General features: G+C 38.1%; 1 protein-coding gene across 1 annotated transcript in view; it reads right to left on the bottom strand.

Annotated features, from left to right (window-relative positions):
• Window positions 1-21,814, bottom strand: part of SMG7 (SMG7 nonsense mediated mRNA decay factor) — a 91,344-nt gene that overhangs the window by 53,545 nt on the left and 15,985 nt on the right. The window contains exon 2 of the mRNA XM_021682776.2: window positions 1,198-1,336. Within this exon, the coding sequence (XP_021538451.1) occupies window positions 1,198-1,313 (116 nt within the window). The 5' untranslated portion in view covers window positions 1,314-1,336. The remainder of the gene's footprint in view (window positions 1-1,197; window positions 1,337-21,814) is intronic.

The following is a 21,814-nucleotide window of genomic DNA, read 5'->3' as shown; positions in this document are numbered from 1 at the left end:
ATAGAAAGAGAAACTGTTTACACGTCATGATGACCAAGTTCTTAGTATGTACAGAAAATGAAACCAGAGGTAGATACGTCAAAGTTGCAAAATAGTTTCCTTTTTGCTTTTCTCCAAACAGTAGTTTTGATTACATAACTTAAACACATTTTAAATATTGGACCTGATAACAGATCAAGCAAATTATAAAATACAGACACGTTATGATAATTAATCATAGACTCTAAACTCCTCTGTTAAGAATTAACTAAGAGCCTAATGAAAATAGAGTTTGATCAGTTAGTATTTGCCAGGTCATGTTTACATGCTTTCATATTTTATTAAATCTTTAATTCACACAACAAATCTATCAGGTAAGTAGTAAGTTTATCCCCATTTTGCTGCAAGGAAATAGGGGCACAGAGTTACTAAATAACTTGCCCAAAGTCACACAACTAGGAGGTGGCAGAGCTTAGGTTCCACCTATAGTCAGTCTGGTTCCATAGTTCTTAAGCATTGTACAGTAAAACAAGTCTTCTGGAATGGCCTGGCTATAGGTGTCATTGTCAAGGTATCAACTTCTAGGGGCAACTATCACTTCTAATTTAAAAGCCACATATCTGAGATCAGATGCCCTCACACATTCTGTCATTATAACTGTTATTACAAACTGCTGTGACAACAGTTTCTAACTCACCATGTGGTTAGAGAGGGCTTCCCTAGCATGCAATCATATACCTATTTCTATAGGCATCTGGGAGGCTGGACTGTATCCATGCACACAGAGAGAACTAAGTAAGAGCTGATGCTCCCTGCATGCAAATGAACTGTTATATATGTAACCCAAAACACAGGAATTTTCATATTAAAGGACAATCTATAAAATGGATCACATGTCCCTACGCTTATCATGAATATTCAGAGACCTCATATTATATAAACATAAAAATGTCTTAGATTTATGTCAGTAAATATTTTAAAAATTTCCTTCAACTACAAGATATAAATGCTCATGACAAAGTAAACATATGCCAAAGTTCTCATGAAGCCACATAAGTAAAAAAACATCTTAGCATTCCCATCTCCCATCCTGGCCAATAGCAAACGCTTCACAAAGTCTCTAACTCTTCCATTAGTGCTCATAGAATATGCATACTTTAACATACATCTCTAAAAGGAATACAAACATGTAGAAATCCCTTGTAATTTTTATCCTACCTAATATTACTTGATTTCAGATGCTCCTCTGATTTCAAGTTTCCGGTCCTCATCTGGGACTTAAATGAAACGTTTTCTCCCACAATGACTATCTGCAAGAACATCCAATTTCTCATAAGGTAGAATGGTTTAAGACATTCTAGACAGAGGAGAGGAGGAAAATATGAGTTAACCCACAGTAACAGAGAACTCCTTTGAAAAAAATTAAATTATTTTCTCTTTATTTGAAATGATTTAATGTCAAAGGCAAATGAAAAATACTTTTTTCTTTCTGTATTAAGTTTCTTAGAATACACATTTAAAAATGCTGTTTTGTATATTTCTAACATTCTAGTTTTAGATCAAAATATTATCTAATTACCCTCTCTCTCTAAAAGCTGACTGATCTCTATAAGGCAAACAAATACCAGTTACCCAGGAGGGTTCTTGTAGTTCCAAGGTGAGAGTGCCCTGTAGAACACAGGAGCAGATGGTTGGTCCAAACTAGACTGTTTTCAACAGAAAAACATGTAAAGCAGTTAAACCACAATTAGAGGTGGTATGAATGATGTTTAAATTCTAAGATCAGCTAAAAATGTCAGGTTTTTAGATCTTTATTCACTCACTGAATGATTTAGTAATGTCTATGTGTGAGATACTGTGTGAAGGACTGGGTATACAATGATGAACAAAACAAATATGGTCCCTGCCATGGATTTAAAATCTAATGGGGACACAGATCCACAAGGAAGGAGGAGGCAATTAAGGGTAGTGGTTAAAAGCATGGGTGTATGTGTCACACTGTCTGCATTTAATGGCATGCTGGGAGTAAGTCTAGCCACAGAAAAACAGCAAAATTTCTTAGGGAAATCAATTTAACTCAAAGATTTGAACAAAGTTAAGTTAATATTATTGGCTGCTGTTAATTGCTTACAATTACAATTACTATGTGGTAGAGTATGTGCTAAATGTTCTATATGCATGACCTCAAAGAATGGGAGTATAATGTAATAGTTAAGCGTCTTGTATTCAGACTGCATTCAAACCAAGTTCTGCCAACAACTAGCTGTGTAACCTTAGGAAAATCACTTCTCTATGCCCCAGTTTTGCTATAAGTAAGAAGGAGATAAATAAATGTACCTACCTCATTGAGATGTTTTGAGGATTAAATGAGGTAATAGAAATAAAGCACTTAGGACTGTTCCTCAGTAAGCCCTCAAAAAATATTAGCTATTTTGTCATTGTTATCATTATAGTTATTAGTCCTCCCAACAATCCTAAGATGTAAGTGCTATTATTATTCTCTTTCTATAAATTAGGAAACTGAAGCTAAGAACTCACACTAATCAATTCTAGAATAAAAGACAAAGTTATAATATTTAACAATAAAACACCAGTCTTAAGAGAAATTTCAAACATGCAGGAGGTCCATGTGGACTTTGTTCCCTTACTTCGAAAGCATGTATTCAATCTCCAGTGACCTTAGTTGTACATTAGTGGAAGACTGAGAAAATACCACATAAAACCCAAGCTCCTTAGCATTGCATGTGAAATCCCACAGCTCCCCACTTCATACTTCATGACCTAATAAAACTAAATTACTTTTAGTTCTTAGCTATTTTGTTCCTCACTATCTTTATTCATGCTCTTGCACTCAACCTGGAATGCCCTCCTTCTTCCCTCCTTGTCTGGTTAACCCCTTCTCTCATTTAAAACTCAGGAATTTCTATATGAGGGCTTTGGCTTGGCCAAGCACTCCCAGTGCATCTTAACGCCATCTCAGCACTCAGCACTATGATGAAGTTATTTCCTCCACTAGAGACTTGTCCTGTGCAACTCTGTATATCCGGTGTCTAACTAGTTTATGCCTGCCAGACTAAAGTATATCAAGTAAATTTCTGTTAATTTGGACTACACAGTCTCTCAAAAGGCTAAGACACTAAAAATTCAGTTTCTCAAAACTGAGAATAGCCTCCAAAGTCTTCCAGGAAAACAATTTCAAAGGTTTTTTTAATCTGATAACCAGGAATAACATACTTCCTTCTAAGTTCAGAAAATCTACCATTTCAACAGTCAGTTTAGAGAAGTCCATGATCATTTACTTGGCTATCCGAAATTCAGATTGTTTTCTGCACATTGGGATCTATATAGTACTTACAATACACTACAGATTTCTATAGAAATACAAAATCTGAGGGGCGCCTAGGTGGCTCAGTTGGTTAAGCATCTGACTTTTGATTTCGGCTCAGGTCATGATCTCAGTGTCCTGGGATCAAGCCCAGAGTCAGGCTCTGTGCTCAGCAGGGAGTTTGCTTGTCCCTCTGCCCCTCCCCTTGCTCGTGAATATGTGTGCCCCCCCCCAAAAAAAAAAATTTTTTTTTTTTTTTTTTTTTTTTTATTTCAGAGAGAGAGAATGAGAGACAGAGAGCACAAGAGGGAAGAGGGCAGAGGGAGAAGCAGACCCCCTGCTGAGCAGGGAGCCCGATGTGGGACTTGATCCCGGGACTCCAGGATCATGACCTGAGCCGAAGGCAGTCGCTTAACCAACTGAGCCACCCAGGCGCCCCTAAATAAATAAAATCTTAAAAAAGAAAAAGAAATATAAAATTTGAAACCTCAACAGAATATGGATAAATACAATAACCCAAGTGAGTTAAACAAGAAATTTAGATTAAGGCTAACTGAATTTAAATTAAAAAAAGAAAAGAAATTTAGATTAAACCAACAATTGGAAGGCTATTTCCCCCCATCTCAATTTTTACATTAGATGAGGTATGCCAAAACAATGGTTTTCGACTCTACTGAACCCAGTGCCTTTGGAGGGAAAAAAATGCATTCTATGTAACAACTCTGTACCTTCTGGAAATAAAATACAAGATAATATTATACTATTTATTTAACACAGTAAAAATGAAAACTAAATGCCTTTTAGGTTAAAAAAAGGGAAAAATAAAGGAAAGCAATTTTTTTAAAAGATTTATTTATTTGAGAGAAAGAGCATGAGTGGGAGGGGGAGAGGAAGAGGGAGACAGAACCTCAAGCAGACTCAGCACTGAGCGTAGAGGCCGACGCAGGACTTCATCTCACAACACTGAGATCACAATCTGAGCTGAAACTGAGAGGAGGACACTCAATGGACTATGACACCCAGGTGCCCAAAAGAAAAGCAATTTTTAATAAAATTAGCATCTGAATATATAAATGATCAGGTAAGACTACCTTTGAAGACATAATAAAGTAAATGCTTGCACGTACTTATAACAGTAAGAGAAGGTTAATAGAATTCCAAAGACCGAAAAATGAAAGCCAAAATATGAGTAGACACTAGAATTAAAATAAATATTAATATAATAACAGACCAGATGCATTGGAAATGGCAATAAGAGAAAAAAAATGATGTAAGGGCAACAGACAAGACAAAGTACATAGGAGATTTGAAGAAAACAAGTATGGGACTATATGCTTTGATAGATGACATGGAACAAAAATTAGATTTAAAAAAAAGAGCAAACGGGAGCCTGGGTGGCTCAGTCGCTGACAGTCTGCCTTTGGCTCGGGTCATGATCCTGGGGTCCTGGGATCCAGTCCCACATCAGGCTCCCTGCTCAGCAGGGACCCTGCTTCTCCCTCTGCCTGCCACTTCCCCCTGCTTGTGCTCTCTCCCTCTCTCTGACAAATAAATAAAATTAAAAAAAAAAAAAAAAAGAATCTATAAATTATTATAGTACATATAGTACTCTCTACTTCTAGGTGGTCTCTGAAATTAAAAAATAAAAGATATACAAAAGTCAAATCTGATTTTTCTACCAAAATAACGTTATTTAGCCCACACTTCCAGAGGTCAGTTTTACCTAGTCATGTTCCTTCATTATTTTCCTATCTGACTGAAGAAAGGGGTGGTATATTAAAATCAAGTAATTTAACTGGATACAGATCACGGAGGGCATACGGAAGATTGTTATATTAATGGCCCCCAATGAATCACACACCACCTGGCATCTGCACCCTACTAATTCCCTTCACATACTGACCCCTAGGCTGGCCATGTGACTTATTTTGGCCAATCGGACTTCACCAAATGTGACAGAAACAGGCTTGATAAGCACTTGTGCATTTGAGCCTGCCCTTTTGCTAACACCATCATCATGTTATGAAGCCAAGGACAACAGACCACTTGGGAAAAGGAGACCCAGTTTTCCCACCTATCACATTCATCTCAGTTGAGGGTCCAGACATTTGAGTGAGGTTGTCTTGGACCATTCCGGTCAGGTTGACCCACTGGCTGACTGAGTTATCCAACTTGACCTAGATGGTCTGAAACATGGGAAACCTTTGGAGATTTTGAGCAAAGAGATGACATGATCTAATCTAGATTTTAACAGGTTCAACCTAGCTGCTCTATTGAGAATTAACTGGCTTGGTCCGGTAGGCAGCAGTAAAGATGGCTGTCATCAGACTCTAACCAACAACATTTGTTGCATGAAGGAAAAAAAAAAGAGAGAGAGGGAAAATAAAAAATGATTCCTGGCCAGCTAGAACAGTGGATTTGCCATTTACTAATAAAAGGAGGATGATACAAGTAGGTATATGGAGAAGAGTCCATTTTGGGACAACAGTGCTTGGCACATAGTATTATATAAACTCTTGTTATTGTTTTTGATAACGATGGTAATTTTGAGACGATTATTATATACTCAAGGGAATGAACTGATAGGTAGAGTCTGGGGTTTCAAGGAAAGGTTTGGACTACAGATATTCATTTGGGAGTCATCAGCATACACGCATACCTTGTTTTTGTTTTTTTTTTTAAGATTTTATTTATTTTTCAACACAGAGAGAGAAAGACAGCGAGAGATGGAACACAAGCAGGGGGAGTGGGAGAGGGAGAAGCAGGCTTCCCGCTGAGCAGGGAGTCCGATGTGGGACTCGATCCCAGGACTCTGGGATCATAACCTGAGCTAAAGGCAGACGCTTCACGACTGAGCCACCCAGGCACCCAAGGCATACCTTGTTTTTATTGTGCTTCACAGATATTGCGTTTTTTACAATAGAAGGTCTGTGGCAACCCTGTGTCCAGCAAGTCTGTTGTCACCATTTCTCCAACAGCATTTGCTCACTTCATGTCTCTGTGTCACATTTTGGTTAATTCTCACAATATTTCAAACTTTTTCATAATATTATTATTATACTTGTTATGATGTTCTGTGATCAGTTATTTTGGATGTTATTGCAATTGTTCTGGTGGCACCACAAACCATTCCCATATAAGACAGCAAACTTAATCAACAAATGTGTGTGTTCTGACTGCTCCACCAACTGGCCACTCCCCCATCTCTCTCCCTCTCCTTGGGTCTCCCTATTCCCTGAGACGCAGTATTGAAATTAGGCCAGTTAATAACTCTACAATGGCCTCTAAGTGTTCAAGTGAAAAGAGTAGCATGTCTCTTACTTTAAATCAAAGGCTAGAAATGATTAAGCTTAGTGAGGAAGGCAGAATGAAAGCCTAGATAGGCCAAAAAGCAAGGCCTCTTGCACAAAACAGCCAACCTGTACACTCAAAGAAAAAAGTTCTTTGAAGGAAATGAAAAGTGCTGCTCCAGTGAACACACAAATGATAAAGCAAAAGAGACTTACTGCTGATGTGGAGAAAGTCTGAGCGGTCTAAATATATCAGGCCAGCCACACACTTCCCCAAGCCAAACCTTAATCCGGAGCAAGGCCTTAACTCTCTTCAATTCTATGCAGGCTGAGAGAGGTGAGGAAGCTGAGGAAGAAAATCTGAAAGGTAGCAGAGGCTGGTTCATGAGGTTTAAGAAAAGAAGCCATCTCCATAAAATAGAAGTACAAGGTGAAGCAGCAGATGCTGATATAGAAGCTGCACTAACTTATCCAGAAGATCTAGCTAAGATAATTCATGAAGGTGGCTAAACAACAGACTTTCCATGTAGACAAAACAGCCTTATACTGGAAGAAAATGCCATCTAGGACTTTCATAGCTAGAGAGGAGAAGTTAATGCCTGGCTTCAAATCTTCAAAGTACAGGCTGACTCTCTTATAAAGGGACAATGTAACTTGTAACTTTAAGTTGAAGCCAATGCTCACTTCCCATTCCAAAAACCCTAGGGCCCTTAAGAACTACGCTAAATCTACTCTGCCTGTGCGCTCTATGAATGGAACACCAAAGCCTGGATACATCACATCTGTTTACAACATGGTTTACTGATATTTTAAACCCACTGTTGAGACCTACTGCTCAGAAAGAAAGATTCCTCTCAAAATATTACTGCTCGTTGATAAAACACCTGGTCACCCAAGAACTCTGATGGAGATGGACAAGATTAATGTTGTTTTCATGCCTGTTGGCACAACATCTTTTCTGTGGCCCATGGATCAAAGAATAATTTCAATTAAAAAATACATTTCAGAGGCACCTGGGTGGCTCAGTCAGTTAAGTGTCTGCCTTTACTCAGGTCATGATCCCAGGGTCCTGGGATCAAGCCCCACATCGGGCTCCCTGCTCCTCAGGGAGCCTCCTTCTCCCTCTCCCTCTGCTGCTCCCCCTGCTTGTGCTCTCTCACACTCTCTGTCAAAGAAATAAAATCTTAAAAAAAAAAATAAAGGGGCGCCTGGGTGGCTCAGTTGGTTAAGCGACTGCCTTCGGCTCAGGTCATGATCCTGGAGTCCCGGGATCGAGTCCCGCATCGGGCTCTCTGCTCGGCGGGGAGTCTGCTTCTCCCTCTGACCCTCCCCCTCTCATGCTCTCTCTCTCTCTCAAATAAATAAATAAAATCTTTTAAAAATATATATATATATATATATTTCATAATAAGGCTATAGCTGCCATTGATAGTGAGTCCTCTGATGGGAATCACTATCTGGACAAAGTCAACTGAAAACCTTCTGGAAAGGACTCCCAGTCCTAGATGCCATTAAGGAAGTTGAGATTCATCTGAAGAGGTCAAAATATCAACATTAACAGCAATTTGGAAGAAGCTGATTCCAACCCTCATGGATGACTTTGAGGAGCTCAAGACTTCAGTGGAGGAAGTAACTGTAGATGTGGTGGAAATAGAACGAGAATTAGAAGTGGAGCCTGAAGATGTGAGTGAATCGCTATAATGCACTGATAAAGCTTGAACAGATGTGGAGTTGGTTCTTACAGATAGATGAGCAAAGAAAGTAGTTTCATGAGATGGACCCTATTGGTGAAGATGCTGCGAAGACTGCTGAAATGACAACAAATGATTTGGAATATTACATACACTTAGCTGATAAAGCAATGGCAGAGTTTGAGAGGACGGACTCCCAATTTTGGAAGAAGTTCTACTGTAGATAAAATGCCATCAAACAGCATTGCATGCCACAGAGAAATCATTTGGAAAGGAAGAGTCAGTTGAGGTGGTAAACTTCACTGCCTCATTTTTTAAAAACTGCCAACCCTAACCTTCAGCAACCACCACCCTGATCAGTCAGCAGCCATCAACATCAAGGGAGGATACTCTACTAGCAAAACAATCACGACTCACTGAAAGCTCAGATGATGGTTAGTATTTTTCAGCAACAAAGTGTTTTTTAATTAAGGTGTACACACTGGTTTTTTAGACATAATGCTATTGCACACTTAATAAACTATAGCATAGTGTATGTATAACTTTTATATGCACTGGGAAACCAAAAAATTCATTTGACTTGCTTTATTGCAATATTCACTTTATTGTGGTGGTCTGGAACTGAACCCACAGTATCTCTGAGGTATGCCTGAGAAGCCAAAGCCGAGAAGGGAACAGAACAGTAAATAGACTGAGAACTAAAAGCCAGAGAGTTAGGAGGAAAATTTGTTTGTATGTTTGTTTAAGATTTTAAGTAATCTCTATACCCAAAGTGAGACTCAAACTTACAATGCTGAGATCAAGAGTCACATGCTCTACAGACTGAGTCAGCCAGGTGCCCCAGAAGGAAAATTTGTTGAATGTGGTGTCCTAGAAGCCAAATGAAGAAAGAGCTTCAAGAAGGGGACAGAATCAATAAGTGCCGCTGATGCATCAAGTAAAATGAGGCTTGAGAACTGACTATTCGACTTAGTAATGTGGAAGCCACTGAGGATCTTGTTAAGAACAATTTTGGTGGAGAAGTGGAGGCGTAAGCCTATGGTTTGACTTCAACAGAAAATAGGAAAGGAACTGAAACTAAAACCGAGTTTAGGCATCTTTATCAAGGAAAGAGAGGCAGTAGCTGGAGGGAGCTATGAGGGTCAAAAGAGTTTTTAAGATGGGATACATAAAATGTTTTTTATGGGATGGAATGGGATAAACATGGGAAAAACTCAAGGAAGAAAAGCAAAAGGATGAAAACAGTCTCATGAATGCCATAAGGGGCTTGTTTAAATACTGCACCTTTAAAAGGAAAAAAAGTCCTTGAGTGAAAGAATAAAATTTAAAGTGAATATATGGAGAAGAAAAATAAACTATTAATTATTGGGGACCCACAAAATGACAAGTGACTCACATAAACCATTCTCAATTTAATTTTCATAGCAATCTGTGATAACTACTATATAACTACTATTTTTCCTTCCCCCCTTTTTTTTTCTCTTAAGAGTGTGAGCATGGCGTGGAGGGGTGGGGAATAGGAGGGGATGGGCAGAGGGAGAGAATCTTAAGCGGGCTCCACGCCCAGCACAGAGCCCAAGGCAGGGATGGATCTCATGACCCTGAGATCATGACCTGAGCCCAAATCAAGAGTCAGATGCTTAACTCACTGAGCCACCCAGGCGCCCCTATTTTTCCAATTTATAAATGAGGCTCAGAGATTGTAGGGAACTTGCCCAAGATCACAAAGATAGTAAGTATGTGCTAGGACTGGGATTCAAATCCAGGTATATCAGAATTCCAGATCCTAACCTTCTATTCATTATTCCATGATTCATGACAGACTTCAATTTTCAACAGTTCACATATTGAAAGCTAAATTATGAATATTTTATTGCTTATGATTTATTCTGAGTTTGCCTTTTTAACAAGGTAAGACCCACCAGATCTTTTCCCTTATAAAAAACTCTTCTCCAGGAAACGTTCCTGGTTTTACTGCTAGTACAGGTTCTGTCCCAAGAGGTCCCTCTAGCTGTTCTTTCCACTCTCTTCCTCATCACAGTGCAAACCAAAAATCCCAATTTTAGAAAATGCTGATTAATAAGACAACTTCCAGATAACACAGGTTTACTGTATTTTCTTGCATGAATTATACAGGAGAAATAAATGCACACAGACTTCAGTGGCAACAGAATGTTACTCAGAGTGACTCTAAGTCATCACTGCGAGTAATACTCCCTATGGCTTTAAGGACCCAAGTTACTCAGAACAAGTTCCTGAATATATGATTGAAAAAAAAGGAAACGGACATCTTCACGGACAAATCTTCTCTACGTCAGATATAACATAGAGCAAGATCAAACAAATTTTATTATACTCTCCCATCCTGTTCCTCTAAAATGTAAAAAGCAAAGATATGGCTTGACCTGTTATTCCAACATTACCCAAAATCCAGTTCTTAAGTTCTTTGCTAACAAGAAAAAAATATATACTTCCTTGGATGCTAAATGTTTAGTAACCTTTATAACTCTATATCATATTAACAAAATCAAATTACCTGTTGACTGGGCATCAGATCCCAAGAAATTAAGAGTTCATATCAAATCTGGCTCATATGAATTACATAAAAAGTATGTGAAGAAATGACAGAATACCTTTCAAATTTGATGAAAGTTATAAACCCTCAGATGTAAGAAGCTCAACAAACCTTGAGCATTTAAACACAAAAGAAAACCATACAAAGGCACTGTAATCAAATGGTTGAAATTCAATGATAAAGAGAAAATTTTCAGAGCAGGCAGAGAAAAAAGATACATTATATAAGGAGGAATAAAGATAAGACTAAAGCCCAAATTCTCAGAAAAAATGTAAGCCAGAAGATAATGAAATAGTATCTTCAAAATATTGGGAGGGGGCAAGGGAGGAGCAGAAGCCCTATCAAACCTATAATTACATATCCAGCAAAAATATCCTTTAAAACTGAAGGTGAAATAAGGACATTTTCAGAAACACAGAAGCTGAGGAAACCTGATGCCAGCAGATCAATACCATAAGGAATATTTAAAAAAAAGGAAGTTCTTGAGGCTGGAAAAAAAAATACCACACAGAAACCTGTAACTACACAAAGAGATAAGGAATGCCAGAAATAAGAAATATGTAAGTAAATATAATTTTTTTCTCCTTGGTTTTAAATTTCTTTAAAAGTTAACTTTTAAACAAAAATAACACATAGTCTAGGGTTTAAAACAAAGGAAAAAAAAAAAAGGAGGGAGTGCCCAGCTGGCCCACTTGGAAGAGCATACAACTCTTGATATCTGGGTCATGAGTTGAAGCCCCATGCTGGGTAAATAGAAATTACTAAAAATAAATAAATAAATAAATGACTTTAAAACAAAATAAAAAAGGGGGCACCTGGGTGGCTCAGTAGTTTAAGCGTCTGACTCTTGACTTCGGCTCAGGTCATGATCTCAGGGTTGTGAGACTGAGGCCTGTGTCGGACTCTGCACTGGGCATGAAGCCTGCTTAAGATTCTCTCTCTCCCTCTCTCTCTCTGTCCCTTCCCACCTCCCTCTAAAAACAAACAAACCAACAAAATAAAAAAAAAGAAAACAAATACAGAAATGTTTGACAATAATAGTACAAACAAAAGGAGAGGGAGATGGATTATATTGCTTAAGATTTTATATTATAGTTAAAGTGGTATAATATAAAAATGCATATTGTAAACCCCAGAGCAACCAAAAAGGGGGAGGATACCTAATAAACCAACAGAGGAGATAAAATAAAAACAGAGAAAAGAAAAATAGATAAATCTACAATTATTTGAAGATTTCAAAACTCCTCTCTCAATAACTGACAGAAAACTAGTCAGAAAAGTAGGCAGAAAACTAGTAAAATTAGACCAATACTATTAACCAAACATCTAATGAGCATTTCTAAAACATTTTACCCAACAGAAGAATACACATATTTTTCAAGTACACATCCATTCAGCAAGATAGACCATATGCGAAGCACAAAATAAATCTCCAGAAATTTAAAAGAATTAAAATCACAGAACTACCAATCAATACAGAAAGAGAGCTGGAAAATTCCTCACCTATTTGGAAATGAAATAATACGTTTCTTAATAATCATGGGGCAAAAGAAGAAATCACAAAGGAAATGGGAAAATTTTTTTTTTTTTTTTTTTAAAGATTTTATTTATTTGCGAGAGAGAGAATGAGAGACAGAGAGCATGAGAGGGAGGAGGGTTAGAGGGAGAAGCAGACTCCCTGCTGAGCAGGGAGCCCGATGTGGGACTCGATCCCGGGACTCCAGGATCATGACCTGAGCCGAAGGCAGTTGCTTAACCAACTGAGCCACCCAGGCGCCCGGAAATGGGAAAATATTTTAAACTGAATGAAAATGGAAACAATGTGTAGGATGCTATCAAGGCAGCGCTCAGAGAGCTCTTTAAGCTTTAAATGCTTATATGAAAATAAAAAAGGTCTAAAGGCGTTAATCTAAGCATCTATCTTAGGCTATTAAAAGAGTATATTAAACCAAAATTAAGTAGAAGAAAATAATGAAAAGCAGAAAACAAAAAACAGAAAACAAATAAAAGCTAACTTTAAAAAGATCAATATAATTCTCCCCAAACTGATCTATAGTTAGAATACAATTCCAATCAAAACCCTAGCAGGCTGTTTTTGGTAGAAACTGACAGGTTGGCTTTAAAATTTATCTGGAAATGGAAGAACCTAGAATAACCAAAACAATGTTCAAAAAGAATAAATTTGGGAGGACTTACACTACCAGATTTCAAAATCTACTTTAGTGTGGTGATAATCAAAACAGTATAGTATTGGTATAGAATAGATATATAGATCAATGGAACAGAACAGAGTACAGAAATGGACTCATCTACTCATGTATGTAAGTACATGCATATGAATGTGTCTGTGTGCATAGTCAAAAGATGTTTAACAAGTGTCAAGGCAATGTAATAGGGAAAAAATGTTTTCAATGGTAGTGCTGGAATAACTGGAGATAAAAATTTAAAAACTGGAAAAAATTAACCTTAAATGATACATCACAGCACACACAAAAATTAATTCAAAATGGATCACAGACCTAAATCTATAAAATTTCTAGGAGAAAATCTTCACTGCCCCAGAGCAAATAAAGAATTCCATAAAGGCAAGATTCAATAAAAGAAAAAGTAAACTGATGATAAATTCGATTCATTAAAATTTAAAACTCCTGCTCCTCAAAATAATTAAGAAAGTGAAAAAGCAAGCCACATTGGGATATATGTGTGTGTATACAAAACAAAGGAATTACACTGAAAAAATATAAAGAGAACTCAATAATAAAGCAATCCAATTTTAAAAATGGGCTAGGGGCGCCTGGGTGGCTCAGTTGGTTAAGAGTCTGCCTTCGGCTCAGGTCATGATCCCTGAGTCCTGGGATCAAGCCCCGCGTCGGGCTCTCTGCTTGGGGGAGAGCCTGCTTCTTCTTCTCCCTGTGCCTGCCTCTCTGCCTACTTGTGCTCTCTCTCTGTCAAATAAATAAATAAAATATTTTAAAAAATAAAAAATGAAAATGGGCTAATGATTTAAACACTATAAAAGAAGATACACAAATGGCCCATAAGCACATGAAAAGAAGCTCAACATCTTCAGTCATCTGGGAAATGTAAATCTACAATAAAATACCAATTCATACTCACTGGAATGGTGAAAATCAAAGGACTACCAATACCAAGTGTTGTAGGCGAGGCTGTGGAAAAACTAGACTCTTCTACACTGCTGTGAAGTATAAAATGTTGTCACTGCTTTGGAAAACAAGTTTGGTAATATCTTGTAAAGTTACACATGCCCTTAGTATATGACCTAACAATTCAGTTCCTACAGATTTACCAAAAGAAATGCAAACATGTCCACAAAAGATTCACAGAATGTTCCTAGAAGCTTTATTCACAATAGCAAAAAATAAGAACCCAAAGGTTCATCAAAAGGTGAAGGGATAAACAAACCAGCATAGTCACACAATGGAATGCTACTCAGCAGCAAAGAGAACAAACTATTGATGCATGCAACAAAGCGTACTGATCTCAAAAATATTATGTCTAGCAAAAGATTCCAGACACAAAAGAATACTGTATTATTCCATTTTTGAAGTTCTAGAACAATCAAAAGTAATTTACAGTGATACAAATCAGAATGATGACTGCCTGAGGCACACAGAGGGTTATGACATACTGCAAAGGAGTCTGGGAGAATATTTGGGGGATTTGGAAGTGTTCTGTATCTTGATCAGGGTGGTGGTTAGAGGGTATATTTTCATAAAAGTTCATTAACTGTACAGTTAAAATGAATGTTTTATTTTGATTACCTCAACTCATGTGATTTAAAAGTATATGCCCTATGATCATAATCTGATTAAAATGCATTATTATCTATATATTGCATAAAATGCACATTCTATATTCATAAAAAAATGAATAGTGTGAACAGTACTGGTGGCAATTTAATACTACAAATTTTCTTGAGTTAACAATGACTGCCCAAACTTAGCTTTTTCTCAGTCCTCATACTTCCTGAACTATTCAATACTATACTGAACTATTCAATACTATAGTGTATCAGTGCTTATTCAAACTTCAGCCCACATCAAAATCTCTTTGAAAGCTTTTGAAAATGGTTACTGAACTTCATCCCTACAGTTTCTGATTCAGCAGGTCTGAGACGAGACACAAGAATTTGTATTTCTAACAAGTTCCCAGGTGATGCTGATGCTGTTGTCTGGGGACAACACTTTGAGAACTACTGCATTAAAACCACCCCTTTATTAAAACTTTTCACACACTTAGCTCTTCCTGGCCCTTCCCCACCTTTTGGATAGGTCATTCTTGTTTCTTCTCTCTGTTCCCACTTATATAGGGTTGCAAAGTCATTAAGAATGAAACACCTAGGGCGCCTGGGTGGCTCAGTTGGTTAAGCGACTGCCTTCAGCTCAGGTCATGATCCTGGAGTCCCGGGATCGAGTCCCGCATCGGGCTCCCTGCTCGGCAGGGAGCCTGCTTCTCCCTCTGGCCCTCCCCCCCCTCATTTGCCCTCTGTCTCTCTCATTTTCTCTGTCTCAAAAAAAAAAAAAAAAACTTTAAAAAAAAAAAAAAAAAAAAAAAGAATGAAACACCTAATCATCAGGGAAATGCAAATCAAAACCACAATGAGATATCACCTCACACCTGTCAGAATGGCTAAAATCAAAAACACAAGAAACAAGAAGTGTTGATCAAGATGTGGAGAAGGAGGAACTCTCAGGCAACTGTTGGTGGGGATGCAAACTGGTGCAGCTACTGTGGAAAACAGTACGGAGGTTCCTCAAAAAATTAAAAATAGAATTACCACACGATCCAATAATTCCACTACTAGGTATTTACCCAAAGAATATTAAAACACTAAATCAAAAAGATATATGCACCTCTATGTTTACTGCAGCATGATTTAAAATAGCCAAATTACAGAAACAGTCCAAGTGTCCACTGATAGATGAATGGAGAAAGATGTGGTGTATGTGTGTATAATATATGTGTGTGTACATATACACAGACATATATTATACACACAATGGAATATTACTCAGCCATAAAAAAGAATGGAACCTTGCCATTTGCAACAACATGGATGGATCTAGAGAGTATAATGCTAAATGAAATAAGTCAGAGAAAGACAAATACCATATGATTTCACCCTTATGTGGAATTTAAGAAACAAAATAAATGAACAAAGAAAAAAAGAGAGAAATAAAAAACCAGACTCTTATCTATAGAGAACAAATTGATGGTCACCAGTGGGGAGGTAGATGGGAGGATGGGGTGGGGGGAGAAGAATGGAACTTGACCTTATTATCATCTGGTATCTGTCCCCTCAGGATCTCACCTGATACCCATACACCTCTATCATTACTTCCCAGTTTGTGGATTTAAGTGTCACCATTATTGAAGACAACTACCAAATCAATCATTTCCAACCCAGCTCACACTATGTCCCCATTCCAACTGCCTATTTGGCATCTCTGCATGGATATTTATTAAATATTTCCTTCAACCCCCATACCTCTATTACCTATTTCCATGAAAAGTGCTACCATTTCCCCATGGCACTTCAATATTACCCTCCCTCTCTCCCTTCATATGTAATCAGTAAGCAAAATCCCACTGATTACATTCATGTATTATCTCTCAAAGATGCTTCTCAGTATCCTGATTCAGACTTTCTTGGCCTTTCACATGGATTTGGGCAGTTTTCTCAAATGGTTTCCATGACTTTACTTGCATGAAGTTCCCAAATATATGATACCAAATAATTCTAAACACATCAATTTCCAGACTGAAAACATTAATTTCCATTTATCCATAAAATTCAAACTAAGTAGCCTGTTTGTCAGTATCCCCCAATTTAGCTTCCAACCTTATCTCCTTAAACCTCCCCTTCATGAACTAGGCTCCAGATGCTTCTGACTCTTCTTGTGTCTTTTTTTTTTTAATATAAAAAATTATATTTTCTCTGCCTGGAATATCCTTCTCCAGTTCACCACAAAATTCTTCCTATTTTAAGGAGATGATATGCCCTTCATAAAACCTTCTAAGACATTTTTGTGAAGTCAACCCTTCAATTCATATCTATTATGGCACATACTACATCCTAATGTTGTTTCTTCAATTAATCTCTGGAAGTGTAATTCATACTATAACCCCAAAACTGCCTGGAAGAGTACTTTATTTTCTACTCTTCCCTGAATAAGTATGTTGAATGAATGTAGTTAACTAAGATACTATTTGTATATTTTTAAAGTATATATTAAATAAAAACCTCAAGGCGGGCGCCTGGGTGGCTCAGTTGGTTAAGCGACTGCCTTCGGCTCAGGTCATGATCCTGGAGTCCCGGGATCGAGTCCCGCATCGGGCTCACTGCTCGGCAGGGAGCCTGCTTCTGCCTCTGACCCTCCCCCCCTCATGTGCTCTCTCGCTCTCATTCTCTCTGTCTCAAATAAATAAATAAAATCTTTAAAAAATAATAATAATAATAATAAGTTCCCTTTAAAAAAAAAAAAAACCTCAAGGCTACAAATATGTACACAAAAAAATTTTTAACAGTAAAAATCCTTTGATGGAAACTCCTTATGGTCTATACTACTACTGGCCAATAGAAGAAATCTAATATGAGTCACATATTTATCACATGTAATCTATTTCTTTTTACTTACAAAAGAAAAAAAGAGAAAATAATGTATTTTAATCTAACATATCTAAAACATTAGCATTTCAACATGTAGTCAATATAAATATTATTGAAGATTTCAAATTCTTTTTCATGCTAAGTTGTCCAAATGTGGTGTATGTTTCACAATTACAGCACCTGTCAATTAAGTAGCTAATTTTTCATCAGAAATATATGATCTGAATTTAGATTTCATAAAATTTACTGTTGAAGGCCATACCTTCATAACAAATTTACAAATTGTCCTGACAACTCAATCAAGCATAAATTCTTACAACTTAATTAAAAAAAACCCTTAATTATAGAGGTGCCTGGGTGGCTCAATTGGTTAAGTGTATGACTCTTGATTTTGGCTCAGGTCATGATCTCAGGGTCGTGAGATTGAGCCGCTGTGTTAGGCTCCTGCTGGGAGTAGAGTCTGCTTAAAAGTCTCTCTCCCCCCCGCCCCGCCCCGCCCTCGCCCCAACCTCTGACCCTCCCCACCCCATCTCCCTCTCTTAAAAAAATCCTTAATTATAATACAGTTCCTCAGTCACACCAGCCACATTTCAAGTGCTCAATAACCACAGGTGGCTAGTAGTTACTATACAGGGCCATGCAGGTATAAACCACTCATGAGAGGATCAATTATTTTAGCAATATGAAAGAGAAATATCACAAAAGACTTTTAACTCCTAAAACCATTAAGATTTTAGCAGGGGAAAAACCCTCCAGAGCAACCACTTTGCTTAATAATGGAAGCAGCTGTAAAACATTTTATACCAATAATTTCTTAATATTTCAGGCCTGCTATATCTTAGACACTATTCTAGGAGCTGGGATATAGCAGCGAAGAAAGTACACAAGGTTCCTGCTTTCAAGGAATTTACATTTTGTATTAGGGGCTGTGGGAGGAGACAAAAAGCAAATCCATACATAATCTAGTGGGGTTACAGTGTGAAACTGACTGGGTATCAGTCTGGTAAAGACTCCCTGAGAAAAGTTAGATCCATTCATAGGAGTGTGAGGCCCCTTCCCCACATTTTTCCATTTGCCCTCCCTTATGCAGCTCAAGCTGAAAAATGCAACAAGAATCAGACAAGGCCCAGACCAGGGCAGACCATCTAGCCTTTTTAGTATCCTAATATTTGACATAGTACTTAGTACCCTAGGCACTTTATGTTGCATTGAGTAGAATTAAATATTACACACACATAAAAAAGAATATAACCCATTCAAACTTTGCTGTTTGACCCTCTGGTCTCTCTGAGCTTCAATTTCCTATATGAAAAGTTAGAGTTAATTAAGCTTATTTTGCAGTTTGCGTTATCAGTAAAACATATAATACATGTGAACGGATGCTGTGAACGCTAAAGCTTTATATGAAAAGGAAAAACTTACCAGGAGTATTAAAAAAAAGAGCTTATTTCATTTTGGGCAACCCCTTCAGGTCCCCTCCCTTCTTGGGAGCTTTGTGTTCTCACTTTGCAATTGCTCAATAAACCTTGCTTTGCTGCCCCCCACAAAAAATTCATTTTTCCTGATTGACCCTCATACAATAAACATGCCACACCACTGGGACAGACCTGGAATGTCTAATTCAGTAGCCACTAGCCACATGAGCATTTCACATGTGGTTAGTAGGACTGACATTTTAAATTTTATTTCATTTAAATGAAATTAAATTTAAACAGCTACATATGCCTAATGGCTACCATTCTGGACAGCACAGGTATGTATCAATACCACTGTTACTGATAACCTACTGGAATGAAAGAGGAAAGCCTCAAAATCTGCCTACTTTCCACATCACCATTCAAAAGAAAGGTACAGCTGACAGCAATTTTTGATAAGCAGGTGAGAGAATGAAATGGAAATGAAAATGAAAAGCTTTCACAAAACAGAGTTGGCTTCCTATCAGGTAAGGTATGAGAGAAATAGCACTGATTTATGTTAGAGTACTGGCACATGCACATAGCTTTCCATTCCTCCTCTGGCTGCCCTCAGAACAGAAACAGATATGTCTCTTATTCATCTGTGCATCTCTGATACAGAGTTTATCAAATGAATAGAATCCCATTACCAATGACTCTCTGCTGTACTTACATGCTCTCTCTGGTTGGCATTCTTCTTTGAAGCCCAGCATCTTAATTTCCCCTCCTATTTTTAAGAAATCCCCCAACTTGTAAGGCAGAAGCAATTTCCATTACAGATTTACCAGCCTCCCTTGCAGCTAGGGTGCATCTAGATGAATCAGACTTATCAATGAGTACACCAACACCACATGTAAATGACAGCTAGTGAGAGAAGAAGTACTGCGGCAAATCCACCCTGGACAGCGAGAGCGACTAAATCCAATTTCCAGTATCAGTGGTCCTGCACGTAAAGTGTGCGTCAGGGATATAAATTACGGAGAGATCAAGGTCCTAAAAAGGAGTGTCTTCACAGGCTGAATTTTAAGGTTGTACACTCCAGGCTATACAGCTGTCATGCCAGTCAGAATAATGGCCTCCCCCAAATCCCATATCCTAATCCCCACAACCTGTGAATGTTACCTAACACTGTAAAAGGGACTTACGTTAACTCAGATGTGATTAAGGATTTTGAGAAGAGATTATTCTGGATTACCTGGGTGTGTCCAGTATAACCACAAGGATTCTTACAAGTAAAAGAGGGAAGAAGCAGGAGGGTCAGAAGAGATTTGATGAAGGAAGCAAAGGGTACAATGATAGGATTACTACTTTTGAAGCTGGAAGGTGGCCATAAACCAAGGAATGTGAGCAGCCTCAAAAGCTAGAAAAGGCAAGGAAAGGGATTCTCCCCTATAACCTTCAGAAGGAAGGACACCTAAATTTTAGCTTAGTGGGGCCCATTTCAAACTTCTGACCTCTAGAACAGTAAGATAATAATTTGTGTTGTTTTAAGTCATCAATTTTATGGTAATTTGTAACAGCAACTGTTGAACCTAAGTCTCTAGCCCCTTCATACTTAAATAAGCCAGTTGCTTCTCTTGCTCACATAACTGATATACTCCCCTAATTCTCCCACCCTTAAGCCTATATAATCTACTAGCATTATTTTTTTTTAAGATTTATTTATCTGAGAGAGAACACACACAAGTGGGGGGGGAGGGGCAGAGGGAGAAAGAGAGGGAGAGAAAGAGTGAGAAAAAGAGAGAGAGAGAAAAGCAGAAAATCTCAAGCAGACTCCGCATTGAGCACGGAGCCCGAGACACAGGCTTGATCTCACCACCCTGAAAACAACCTGAGCTGAATGCAAGAGTTGGACACTTAATCGACTAAGCCACCCAGGCGCCCCCTAATAGCATTTCTTAAAAAGACAATGACACAGTTTTTGCTTCTTTTCACTGCCTAAGTGTGCCTAGTTTTGTTTACATCACAATGGAGAATAATACTAATTATTCAGAATTTACCATCTCTTGAAGTCTGAGATATGTCAACCATTCTGACTGAGAAATTAATATATTTCAAAATGTCTGCAATAGGGGTGCCTGGGTGTCTCAGTCGTTGAGCATCTGTCTTCGGCTCAGGTCATGATCCCAGGGTCCTGGGACAGAGCCCCGCATCGGGCTACTTGCTCCGCGGGAAGCCTGCTTCTCCCTCTCCCACTCCCCCTGCTTGTGTTCCCTCTCTCGCTGTGTCTCTCACTGTCAAATAAATAAAATCTTAAAAAAAAAAAAATGTCTGCAATAAATATGATCTCAACATTACTGGTCGGTATTTACTGATTGTCAGTATTGCTCTAAAGTTGTACCAAGATAGGGGCACCTGGGTGGCTCAGTCGGTTAAGTGTCTGCCTTCCACTCAGGCCCTGATCCCAGGGTCCTGGAATGGAGGCCCATGTCTGGCTCCCTGCTCAGCAGGGAGTCTACTTCTCCCTCTGCCCCTCCCCCCCGCTCGTGCTCACCCTTGCTCTCTCTCTCTCTCTGAAATAAATAAAATCTAAAAAATAAATAAAATCAAGTTGTACTAAGATAATTGAGAAAGACCTTCCCTCAAATGCTAACATGGGAATAAAATGGTGAACAAACACAAAATAATGTAACCAATGAAAGAGTACTGAGAATAAAGAGGAACATCTGGTCATTTATCTGACAAAATTCTAAGATGATTCAAAGAAAGACTTTCTGGAAGAAGGAACTTTCAAGGACAATGTGAAGTCACATGAAAAGAAGCTAAGACTGTGAGGTAAGTAGAGGAAGGTTGTCCTTTTTCTAGAGTTAACCATAGTCTTACCTTCTCAGGATCAGCTATGTGTTTAAGCAGGAAAATGGAAAATTAA

This window comes from Neomonachus schauinslandi, chromosome 6, assembly GCF_002201575.2.
Source record: "Neomonachus schauinslandi chromosome 6, ASM220157v2, whole genome shotgun sequence".
Lineage (NCBI taxonomy): Eukaryota > Metazoa > Chordata > Mammalia > Carnivora > Phocidae > Neomonachus > Neomonachus schauinslandi.
Note: the sequence above shows the minus strand (reverse complement) of the source record. Positions and strands in the feature narration are given on the sequence as shown.